Raw genomic sequence first — 12,930 nt, forward strand, 5'->3', positions numbered from 1 at the left:
ATGCTACAACAGTATATCTGAATGTTAGTATAACATTAAAATCAAGACTAACCACAGATTCTCTAAGCAGTAAAGTGGGCCAGTCAATATTATAAAGTACTATAACGCTTCTACTTATGCTCCTCACATCAGGGATATGCATCTCCAGTTCTGAGACACAGAACAAAGCTCTGTAAAACTCACGTCAGGGATATGACATTGTGTCTCCAGTTCTGAAAGCCAGCATAAACCTCTGCAAACCTCACATCAGGGACTTGCATTTCCAGTTCTGAAAGCCAGCATAAAGCTCTGCAAACCTCACATCAGGGATATGCAACTCCAGTCCTGAATACCAACACAGAGCTCTGTAAACCTCACATAAGGGATTTGCATATCAAGTTCTAAGAGCCAGCACAAGGCTCTGTAAACCTCACATAAGGGACTTGCATTTCCAGCTCTGAAAGCCAGCATAAAGCTCTGTAAATCTCACATCATGGGATATGCACCTCCAAATTTGAGATCCAGCTCAAAGCTCTGTAAACCTCACATCGAAAGTACATTTTCATGCTACCAATAGTTAACCAAGCATATTAAAGCCTACAGCAGCAACAATATTGTCTAAGGATGTTATATACACTAACCTGAAATGCCTTCTTCTTTACCAAAGTCATTTCCTTAATCTCGTGAACATATGTTTACAAAAACGTCCACTTCAAACCAAAGACGTCCACTACACTCCAGTGTTTAGCGCTACACTGAGTCCTCCCAAAAGGGAGGAATGGGAATTGCTCTGACCAATCAGAGGCCTACACCATAAACAATGTTTTTAACGCCTCCTTTCACTAGCTGAAATCGTTGGGTTTTGGCAAAAAGGCTTCTTAGATGACTTCCCATGGGCTCGTGAGAAGAAAACCCATTTTCAGAAATTTCTTTAAAGATTATGTTTACATCCAGTATTAAGCAAAATAAGTATTCTACAAATTTCAATATGATAATGATTAAAGTATGCAAATATTAAGCTTTTCAATCGTAAAATGAAGATCACGTCTGAACACCTTATTTATTTCAGAAGATCCAGCAAAACGCTCGAGTGGAAGACATCTAAATCTCTGCCATTGCAATGCAGTAGTCAGCAGTGCCTGCTAGGGATTTGATAGGACCTTGGGGCAGTATGTCTAGTGACTTAACTCATGAGGCTTTATAAGTTATATATTATCTATATCAAATTAACAACAATACGCATTGATGTATAACTGTAGAGTAAAAAAAACAAAAAGTTAGGATAACCCAACCCTGAACAGCTAACGTGTCATTTTCTAGGTTTAATACATTTTTGTTTAATTAATTTATTCGATTCTTTGTTAATTTACCAGTTATACTTATAATTGATCTCCGCTTTTTGTATTTCCCTTTTACCTTCTGTTACTTCTTTCGAATGAACACCACAGTATTCTTTGAAAGCTTAAATTTTAAGCAAATGGCCACTGTGGTGTTGTTCCATATGAATAGGGTCCATGTTCTGAATAATAATAATAATAATGATAATAATAATAATGATAATAATAATAATAATGATAATAATAATAATGATAATATAATGATGATGATAATAATAATAATAAGTTTTATTGAAAGATATTGCTGCATCAGCTGCATTCAACTTGTAAATAGTCTTCTCTATTTTCTAACAATAGCTTTCTCTCTGCTACTACAACTGGCGAGTATTGCGCCGATATTACTCATCAGGAGGAGTCAATTTCGGGGATATTGCTTAAAATTTATTTATTTGTCACAGTAACTGAACAAATAAAAAATACAAGTCGATCTAGTGGCCAACGTTTCTCTCGTATCATCCGAGCATGATCACGGCAGTGGATCGGAGTAGACTGTAGGTGTTGTTGTTGTTGTTGTTGGAGTATTAAGCTGGCTTTATGCCAGCACAGCTTTAGCTAATGTAGCAGCCCGTAGGTCATTTGAATTATTTTTTTTTTAGGTGCATTGGCGATTTAAGGATATGATGGCGATCTTTTTATTTATGATTCTATGGAATGTGCAGGTGGAATGGTATGGATTCAAAGGTGAAAAGAAAAGGTGAACAGGCAAGGTTTACAAACCCCTTTAAAACCCTAAGGTACCCATTAGTAGAAGATAAAGATCGATAGTAGCGAGTCCTGGCGAGTCAGAGATAGCCAGTAAGGAGATCGAAAAAATTTATAGTCGTAGAAAAACGAAAAAAAGCACATTAATCTATTGAGTTCAAGTACCATATTTCATTTACGTTAATGAGGAGGAAAGAGTTCGCCGATCGATAGTAATAGAGATTCGGCGAGAGAAAAACGAATATTATAAGTTTTAGAGAAAGCAAAACAAAAGTAAACAAACAGCTTAAGCGGTAGTTAGAGTGACAGTTGAAATATTCGGTCGTTAGACGTGAGGCGGCCGAAAAACGGAGGGGAAAGGAGGATTGTTTAGTAAAAGAAAAAGCAGTTAATGCTATAAACAGCACTTTTCATGTAGCGGCGATCTTTATGTTTGAGATCTGTATCTAAAATCTTCCTAACAGGAGGTCATCTTGGGAGACTGATCTCTAGGTCCAACAGAGCGTGGACGAGCTCAGAGAACAGCTGATGACCACTGCCACTGTCGTTATTGAAGATGGCTCTATTTAAAAGAAAAATGCCTCAAACTCCTCGTAGGTCAGCAGGAACTTCCTGATTTGATATTCTCCTACGAGGAAGTATTCGTTTCCGACGTTCGCAGTTCTATATTCTTGTTTGCAGGTCTGAGTTTCGCTGTTATCCTTAGCTCACACTCCTCTGTTTGTGTTCCTGCTTCTTTATACAAAACAGGAGCTACAGTCGGTGTCTCGGTCTGCATTTCTTCTTCAACTGCTCTTCTGTCTGGGTTCCTGCTTCGGCACGAGCAGGAATCGATGTCTTCGGCGATGCAGAGGTTAGGGGGGTAACCTGAGGGGTTGGGGTTGGGGGAGTAGGGGGAGGAGGTAGAGGGGCGGGAGTTTGGCGATACGGAGAGGATGAGGGGGTGGGGATGTAGTGCCGGGATTGAGGAGGTTGGGAGGAAGGTTGGGTGGTTTGTGGTACAGGAGGTAGGTTCGTTCTAGGATCGAACCTGGGTTGCTGGGAGGTTTCCTGGTCGGTGATGGTTGCCGAGGTCTTGCAGGTGGAGGAGGGATGCCCTTCGCCTTCCAAATCCTCTGCAGTCTGACTGGGCATCCCTTAAACCAAGCATGATGTTGCTGGCTGCAGTTAGGGCATCGGGCAACTGTGGCCCTTTTCCTTGTACTTTTTCAAGCACACTTCTGTCTCGTGTTTTGCACTGCACACTCCACAGATGTGCTCTGATTTACATTCGTTTTTGTGGTGTCCATACCTCTGACACTTGAAGCATCTCAGAGGCTCTGGTACGAAGGCTTCGGTCTCGTAAGTGCCAAGAATCCCAAGGCTGACCCTGGCTGGAATTTGCCCTTGAAGGTCGCTTCTATCTTTAGAGTTTCCTGTCCATCTTTTGTAGTACATCCTCTTGGCTTCCATGATGTTGGGAAACCTCGAGGACTCTTTCGATAGTGATGAATTTGGGGACTTTGCAAATCATCCCCTTGCTTATTTTTGAAGCAGGATCAAGTAGGTGGCACAGGTTGTCTTTCTTCAGTAGTTTTTTTCAGCAGCTTTTTGGTCCTTGGGAGTAATTATAAATTCTCCCCTTAAATTCGGTCTGGCTATGAGGTTGGCTTCTGGATATTTTTTCTCAAGGGCCCTGACTGCAGCATACGAAGTCTGGCCCTCGATTGTGACAAGCTTTAAACTTCGGAAGTGTTGGAAATTCCACATGACTCGCCGTATTCGGTGCTGAATTCGTAGGGAGCAGGTTATTGTTGGTCGAAGTTGGTGGCAAAATCTTCTTCTGTTTCTTCTTCTTCTTCTTCCTTACTGTAGAGAAGCCTTGCTCGTCCTCCAAGGGCGGGTCCTCCCTGGATTACCGGGCGAAAGGGGTCTCTTAGAGGCCATACTTGTCAAATTATAGGTTTAAATTGACGAGAGTTACGTAACGCGCCTGTGCACGAAATTGGAGGTGTCTAGGACTAGGATAAGGATAGGGAAGTGGGGAATAAGGGAGAAGGAAGAGTACCTCTGGATACATCCAGTTTAAGCCTGGCGGCGGATACTCGGGAAGGGAAAGGATGAAGGAAAAAAGGGATGGAAAGTGAAGTATAGTAGAAGAGAAAATAGTGAGGGGCAGACCCTCTTGCTAAGTTAGATTACTGGTTTAGCCATCATGCAAGGACAAGACAGAGAAGAAAGGCTCGGAAAAACAGTTAATTTGGTTCACCGCCTGCTAACTGGAATTGATTTTATATGACAGTAGGATTAAGATGTACAAGCACCTTATGTATTTAGTTAATTGTTACTTATGATTTATATTATTAGTATTAGTTTTTTTTTTTTAATTTTAATATATATAGTATATATACCCATACACATACATATATATATACATATATATATACACATACACACATCATATACATATATATATACATCACATATTTTTTTTTTTTTTTAATTAGTCAGTATATATATACCTTGGTCTGGGGGGGTCACAATTGACCTTTGGCTCAAGTCTACTCCACCAGTAGTGATCTCTAACTTGGTTGATGGTGAGATCTCTAGTGGTTGTGAATAAGTTTTCATCCTCTAAACTTAATTTGTCCAAGTTTTCTGCCCAAGTCAATGGAACCTGACATTCAGAGGCTCCAAATTTGAGTGATTATGCAACTCCCTTATTGTGTTGAAGTAGGGGGGACTTTCCCTATATGCTTGCCTCAGAGCTTTATTCTGAACTGCTTGCATTTACTAAAGTACTGTTTTGCTAAGTGCTCCAAATATGATGGCTGGGTATTCTAGCTTTGGCCTGGCTAGTGATTTGTATAGTTTGAGTTGAGTTTTTGCCGAAAGTCCTCTGAATCTTTTTAATCTACTGACCGTTTTCCTCGCGGTAGCTATTCTCGCCTGTACATGGGGAAGAATGCCTGATTTTGAAATTTGCACCCAAGAATTGTGACTTGTTGGTTATATGGAATTCTCCTATTGGTTGACTATGATATCCATGGGACGTCGAGCAGAAATTGAGAGGAGCTGGAATTTATTCATATTTGTAGTTACTTTCCATTTCTTTTCGTAATTATTGATTTTCTGTATTTCTCTAATAGTCTTTCTTTGCAGCATACATTTGGCTTTGGTAGGATATGTTATTACTTGGGTGTGATCATCTGCAAACATAATTTGAAGGCAACCTTGAGATGGAGGAGGGGTGTCTTTAATGTAGAAGTTGTAGAGTGATGGAAGAGAATGCTACCTTGAGGGACCCCTGACTGTAACTGGAACTCTGGTCCTATGAAGTCTTTAATTTTAATTCTTGCCACAGGTCGGTGTCAAGAAAGTTACATAGCAGTCTGGTTGGTAAATCTGGCAAATGCGCCTCCAAAAGTTTGTATTTTAGACCGCCATGCCAGACTTTTATCGAAGGCTCGACTGACATCCCTAGAGATAAGGTTGCAGCCGTGTCCTAAGCTCTTCTTGACTGCTATGAACTCATATAGTCTAGTTAATGCAAGCTGAGTTCCTTTGCCTTGAGTAAACCCATATTGATTATTATTGGTTAGTAGATTATCTTCGAGGAACTCATTAAACCTTATCTGAATGATTTTTCAAGGATCTTACCAGTATTTCTAGAAGGGAAATTGGTCTATAGTTTGAAACCGTAGTTAGATCTTTACCCTTTTTCCCCACAAAGGGAAGTAGTGCTTTCTTGAAAAAGTCTGGCCAGTAGCCCATACTTATGGTTTCATTGAAAATGACTCTTAGGAAGACCAGCATGGAGTTGGGAAGATGCTTAATAATAATTCTGTTTACTCTAGAATGGCAGGTGCTTTGTTTTTAAAATTATTGATTATTTTGATGATGTCTTGCAGTTGAATTGGTTTAATAAACTGTCTTCAACATCTAATCTATCGAGGTCTACCGTGTCGTATGGTATTATTTGGTCATCATGTTCATGTAGTGCTGCAATCACTCGTTGGTCATGTTGCAAGTCAAACCTTAGATTCTCCCAAGGGTTTTATTTTGAAGATATTAGCCCAGTATTCTCTGAAAATTGGTTCCTGATCCTGGGGTGAAAAGATCTTCCTGTGTTATGGAGGATGTAAGCTGTTAGGTTCAGTATCTGAACCCAGAAGCCTTCTGATCATTTTCCAGAACTTTCCTGGGTCTCTGTAGATTCCTTCGATTTTATTTAGAAGTGTCTCCCAAGTCGAATTTATGAGTTCCTTAGCTTCTATTTTAATTCTTTCTTTAATATTTTGTAAGTATTCTAATAGCTGCAGTGATGGGCATGATTATTAATTAAAAACTAGGGCTTGTTTATAGCAATGTTGTAATTGCTTAAGATTCTCTGTTTCTTTAGAATATGGTAAGATCCTGAAAGTTTTGAGGGGTATACAAAGTTCTGTGGCTTCTTTGATCATCCTGTACCACCAAAAAGTTATTTTATCATCGATATAGGTTTTATCCTTTCTGATGTTATCAGGTTCGTCATAGTTGGAGAGAGAGTCGTCGAGAATATCCTTGAAGCGGTCACAGTTGGCATTGGTCAAATCGAGTGTTGGGCTGATTGCTACCATAATAGGTCTCACAGTAAGTTTTAATAGTATAGGTATTGGGTCTGAGAAGTTAAAGGACCCTGAGTGATTGAATAATTGAAAATGTGTATCTGTTAGACAAGAAGGATGTCAGGTTTGCCCTTGGATCTTCTGCTGAAATATGTTTGAAAATCTGGTCCTAGAAAGTAAACTAGATTCCTGTTCATAAGACCTTGAATTAAGGTGCCTCTGGATTAGTACTATTGTGGCCTCCAGGGCCGGGGTGAGTTGCATTTAGGTCTGCTAGTAAATAGACTGGGATATTGCGTCTCATTAAGGACAAGATATCCTGCTGAGGAAATACTGGGTTCCTGGGAGTAAATAAGTCGTTGCTATGATTACTGGTCCCCGAACTGTCTGTAGTTCTACTGCGATTAGGTCATGATTGAATCCGTCTATTAATTTGACTGTGATATCCCGTCTTACTGCTATTGCTGTCCCGGCATTTTGATCGTTAGTGGTGTTGCATTGGAAAACGTTGTAGTTCCAGATCTTAATACGCGTGGAGTTGGGGTATCCCTGTGGAATTGAGAAGTATAAGATGGGGAGAAAGAAGATAAATGTTGCTTAGTTCCTTACTACGAAGGAAGGTCCACTCAGTACGTTATGTTGGATGACTGTGAGAGTGTCCATTATGGTGTTTTTTCCTTTCGTTAAGTCAAAGAATCCTGAGTTTAATTTTTGGAATTTATCGTGGTTTATCCTCGTGATCCTGTTACTCTATTTGTCAAGTTCTATTGTTCCATCAGTAATATATTTGTTTGACTGTATTATTATCTAATTCCTCTGTGAAATGTACTTCATCGTTTTATATTCAAAAATCATCCTCTTGAGGGTATTGTGGGTAGGGTTTTTGGGGTTTGTTTCCGTGTTAATGGAATAAATGTAAAGTCTAAGTCCACAATTTTGGGGTTCTTGGTCTGGTTGATGGAAGGGAGGCTTGGAAGAGCCATAGCTCCTTGTGTTTCAGGGTCTGTATTATTGTGGGATGAGGTTGTTGCTTGTGATAGTTGAGGGTGGCTGTTTTTTTGCCGGGTGTGAAGGCATTTCAACTTCAGAGTCTGAATCGCTTTGTATTCTTTCCTCTTGGCTTCTTCAATTTCCATGTCGTCATCAATTGTCAGGGGCTGATTGGGGCGGTGTTGTTTTGATTTTCTGACTTTAGCAATGTTGAGACTTTCTTACTAGCTGGATAGCCTCTGTAGGAATTTTTAATCACGGTAGGCCATTACTTTGTAGAAAGCGTCCATCATTGATTGGAAAGTGCCTGGTTCAACTGTTTTCACTCAAATTTGGCAGTTATTATAGCTGTGTTGATTACAGTGAGCTGATGAAGTGAGATGTTGTTGTTGGGTGTGTTTTTGAACTATTCGGCGCAGTTGAGGCTGTGGCTTGGGCGAAGGTCTTGTTTGGATGATCTGGGATTGTTGGTTCCTGATCGTTTTTAGCCTGGTCCTTGGTCAAAGCTTTCCTGGTTGGGCATCTTGCAGCCATGGTTGGGTGATCCCCATTGCAAGTGATGCACTTTGGATTTTCCTGGTTGGTGCAATCGGTCCAATAGTGGTTCCTCAGAGGCACATATGAGCAGATGTTTTATAGTTACTTGGCTTGGGGCAGTTCTTTTTTTTGTGTGCTCATAGCTGTAGCATCTCATACACTGGGGTGGACAGCGTGGATCTCCTGACTTAGGAATCTAGGTGGAAAGGATTGGCCAGAGATGAGAAGTCCTTTGATGAGACAGTCTCTCACCATTTGGGTAGACCAGCAGATCTAGGCCTGACATTTTATACAAAACCGGCGGGTTTGAAGCACCGGGGAGTCTACTTTTCATTGGCTGATTCAAAGGCGGGTTGCACATTGATTGGCCAGCGTGTGCAATGTGTGAGCCAGCCGGAGGGTATAAAATAGCTAGGTTCAACCTGCACGGCATCAGTCGGTTCGAGCTAACGCATCGCAAGAGATTATTATAATATCATCATCCTTTCATCATGTCTGGTCGCGGCAAAGGAGGCAAAGTCAAGGGAAAGTCAAAGTCCCGCAGCAGCAGAGCTGGCCTTCAGTTTCCCGTGGGACGTATCCACCGTCTGTTGCGCAAGGGCAACTATGCTGAACGTGTAGGAGCAGGAGCTCCAGTCTACCTGGCTGCAGTCATGGAGTACTTGGCTGCTGAGGTCCTCGAGTTGGCTGGCAATGCTGCCCGTGATAACAAGAAGACCAGAATCATCCCCCGTCACTTGCAGCTGGCCATTCGCAACGACGAAGAACTCAACAAGTTGCTGTCTGGCGTGACCATCGCCCAGGGAGGTGTCCTGCCTAACATCCAGGCAGTTCTCTTGCCCAAGAAGACCGAGAAGAAGTAAATCTTTGCTCTTGCAAGGGTCTGCTTTTGCTCCCACAATCAGGCTCCATATTGGAGCCACATCTTTTGATGTATAAGAAAAAAAAATCGAAATGACATCCTAAATCCTATCAAATACACTGAACCCCTGCTCAAAATTTTTTGGGCCAAATAAATTTCCCGCGTTTTAACTTTTTTTTTTTTTTTTTCTTCTATCTCTCTCTCTCTCTCTCATGTTAAAGGCATGCATGTTTTATGTTATACACATGGACAAGTTAAACATATAATCATGAATCAACGCATAATTTATAAATTCATGCAGGAAAACAGTTTGTGGTTAGTATCATTATTATTATTGTTATTATTATTATTATTATTATTATTATTATTATTATTATTATTATTATTATTAATATTATTCGGTCACTTTCCCCTTTCCTTCTTAAGTTTGCCGCCGACGGTCGCTAAAGTTGGCCGACGAGTGAGTAAAATAATATTTAATCAAATATAACGGTCTTCTTATTTTTATTATTTGAAATAATAACCGGCTTTTCCGTTTTCGTATTACGAAACATGGCGTGCAGCGAACGTAGACTTGTTCATTTTTACCATTAAACTCATACGTACGTACTCTTACAGTATATTATTATTAAACGAATAAATATATATTAACTATTATTATTATTATTATTACTAATGAAGGCATAACAGATAGGGAGTATCATCTATCATATAAAAACCAATGGATGGTAATAGAATAGGGGGATCGTTAAGTCATAAAACAGACTTCTTCTTCTCCTCTGAAGACCAAAACTAACCATAAAGCCTGAACATGACCGGAAACTGGTCTCTCAAGCCCAAAATCGGGCCCTGGAGACCACAACTAGTCTATAGACTGAAAACCAGTCTCACATGACCGAAAATGGTCTCTAAAGCCCGAAAAAAAAGGGCTCTGAAGTCCAAAACTAGCCTGAAGTATGAATACGAGTCTCACGTGACCAAAAATGGTCTCTAAAGCCCGAAAACGGGCTCTGAAGTCCAAAACTAGCCTAAAAAGAATGAATACCAGCCCCACAAGACCAAAAATGGTCTCTCGAGCCCGAAAACGGGCTCTGAAGTCCAAAACTAGCCTAAAAAGAATGAATACCAGCCCCACAAGACCAAAAATGGTCTCTCGAGCCCAGGCAAAGTCTAGTAACGAAAAGGACCAAAATTGGTCTAAAGAAAGACCAAATCTGGTCTCCGAAGCCTGGAACAGTCTCTAAAGACCAAAATTGGACTCTAGAGACTGAAAACTATCTGTAAAAGCCCAAACTAGGTAGGTCTAAAGACTGAAACCAGTCTCTAGAGACCAAAAGAGACCAAGCCAGAAAACAGTCTCTAAGGAGGACCAAAAATGGTCTGAAGACTCAAGCTGGTCTCAGTAGACCAAAATCGGTCCCTACGGGCCAAAAACGGCCTCTAAAGACCAAAAATGGTATCTATAGGAAGAAACCCGCCTCTGAAGGCCGAAACTGGTCTCTAGAGGCCGAAACTGGTCTCTAAAGGCCGAAAACGGCCTCTAAAGACCAGAAAAGGTATCTAAAAGAAGAAACCAGCCTCTGAAGGCCGAAACTGGTCTCTAGAGGCCGAAAACGGCCTCTAAAGACCGAAAATGGTATCTAAAGGAAGAAACCCGCCTCTGAAGGCCGAAACTGGTCTCTAGAGGCCGAAAACGGCCTCTAAAGACCAAAAATGGCATCTGAAGGAAGAAACCCGCCTCTGAAGGCCGAAACTGGTCTCTAGTCGCCGAAACTGGTCTCTAGAGGCCGATACTGGTCTCTAGAGGCCGAAAAACGGCCTCTAAAGACCAGAAAAGGTATCTAAAAGAAGAAACCAGCCTCTGAAGGCCGAAACTGGTCTCTAGAGGCTGAAAACGGCTCTAAAGACCAAAAATGGCATCTGAAGGAAGAAACCCGCCTCTGAAGGCCGAAACTGGTCTCTAGTCGCCGAAACTGGTCTCTAGAGGCCGAAACTGGTCTCTAGAGGCCGAAACTGGTCTCTAGAGGCCGAAACTGGTCTCTAGTCGCCGAAACTGGTCTCTAGAGGCCGATACTGGTCTCTAGAGGCCGAAACTGGTCTCTAGAGGCTGCAAACAGCCTCTAAAGACCAAAAATGGCATCTGAAGGAAGAAACCCGCCTCTGAAGGCCGAAACTGGTCTCTAGAGGCCGAAAACGGCCTCTAAAGACCAAAAATGGATATTGGAAGAAACCTGTCTCTGAAGGCCGAAACCGGGTCTCTAGAGGCCGAAACTGGTCTCTAGAGGCTGCAGCTAAAAAGACCAAAAATGAAATTCTAAAGTACGCTCTGAAGGCGAACTGGTCTAGAGGCCGAAAATGGCCTCTAAAGACCAACAATGGTATCTATAGGAAGAAACCTGTCTCTGAAGGCCGAAACTGGTCTCTAGAGGCCGAAACTGGTCTCTAAAGGCCGAAAACGGCCTCTAAAGACCAAAAATGGTATCTAAAGTAAGAAACCTGTCTCTGAAGGCCGAAACTGGTCTCTAGAGGCCGAAAACGGCCTCTAAAGACCAAAAATGGTATCTATAGGAAGAAACCCGCCTCTGAAGGCCGAAACTGGTCTCTAGAGGCCGAAACTGGTCTCTAAAGGCCGAAAACGGCCTCTAAAGAAAAACTAAAGCCAAAAATGGTCTATATAAAGTAAGAAACCTGTCTCTGAAGGCCGAAACTGGTCTCTAGAGGCCGAAAATGGCCTCTAAAGACCAAAAATGGTATCTATAGGAAGAAACCTGTCTCTGAAGGCCGAAACTGGTCTCTAAAGGCCGAAAACCTTTTTTTTTCCTTTTTTTTTTTGGTTTGTGTGGCCTCTAAAGACCAAAAATGGTATCTAAAGTAAGAAACCTGTCTCTGAAGGCCGAAACTGGTCTCTAGAGGCCGAAAATGGCCTCTAAAGACCAAAAATGGTATCTATAGGAAGAAACCTGTCTCTGAAGGCCGAAACTGGTCTCTAAAGGCCGAAAACGGCCTCTAAAGACCAAAAATGGTATCTAAAGTAAGAAACCTGTCTCTGAAGGCCGAAACTGGTCTCTAGAGGCCGAAAATGGCCTCTAAAGACCAAAAAATGGTATCTATAGGAAGAAACCTGTCTCTGAAGGCCGAAACTGGTCTCTAAAGGCCGAAAACGGCCTCTAAAGACCAAAAATGGTATCTAAAGTAAGAAACCTGTCTCTGAAGGCCGAAACTGGTCTCTAGAGGCCGAAAACGGCCTCTAAAGACCAAAAATGGCATCTAAAGGAAGAAAAACCGTGCCTCTGAAGGGCCGAACGGACCGAAACTGGTCTCTAGAGGCCGAAACTGGTCTCTAAAGGCCGAAAACGGCCTCTAAAGACCAAAATGGTATAAAGTAAGAAACCTGTCTCTGAAGGCCGAAACTGGTCTCTAGAGGCCGAAAACGGCCTCTAAAGACCAAAAATGGTATCCCGAAACATCGGAAGAAAGAAAGGAAGAAACCCCGATCATGGAGGCCGAGACTGGTCTCTAAAGGCCGAAAACGGCTTCTCAAGACCAAAAAAAAAAAAAATGGTATCTAAAGGAATGAAACCCGCATCTGGAGGCCGAAACGAAAATGGTCTATCTAGAGGCCGAAACGGCCTCTAAAGACCAAAAATGGTATCGAAAGGAAGAAACCCGCCTCTGGAGGCCGAAACTGGTCTCTAGAGGCCGAAAACGGCCTCTAAAGACCAAAAATGGTATCTAAAGGAAGAAACCCGCCTCTGGAGGCCGAAACTGGTCTCTAGAGGCCGAAAACGGCCTCTAAAGACCAAAAATGGTATCGTAAGGAAGAAACCCGCCTCTGGAGGCCGAAACTGGTCTCTAGAGGCCGAAAACGGCCTCTAAA

The 12,930-nt window shown here is 41.8% G+C and overlaps 1 protein-coding gene across 1 annotated transcript; it reads left to right on the plus strand.

Moving 5' to 3' along the window:
• The first annotated feature begins 8,682 nt into the window (after positions 1-8,682).
• LOC135208065 (histone H2A) lies at positions 8,683-9,054 on the plus strand. The gene has a single exon (XM_064240212.1). The coding sequence runs from the start codon at positions 8,683-8,685 to the stop codon at positions 9,052-9,054; it is 372 nt and encodes a 123-aa protein (XP_064096282.1).
• Positions 9,055-12,930: the final 3,876 nt, after the last annotated feature.

The sequence above is a fragment of the Macrobrachium nipponense genome, chromosome 34 (genome assembly GCF_015104395.2).
Source record: "Macrobrachium nipponense isolate FS-2020 chromosome 34, ASM1510439v2, whole genome shotgun sequence".
NCBI classification, from domain to species: Eukaryota; Metazoa; Arthropoda; class Malacostraca; order Decapoda; family Palaemonidae; genus Macrobrachium; species Macrobrachium nipponense.

Bases quoted from the DNA above. Each gene is read 5' to 3' on its own strand.
- LOC135208065 (XM_064240212.1), top strand. From the start codon at position 8,683: ATGTCTGGTCGCGGCAAAGGAGGCAAAGTCAAGGGAAAGTCAAAGTCC.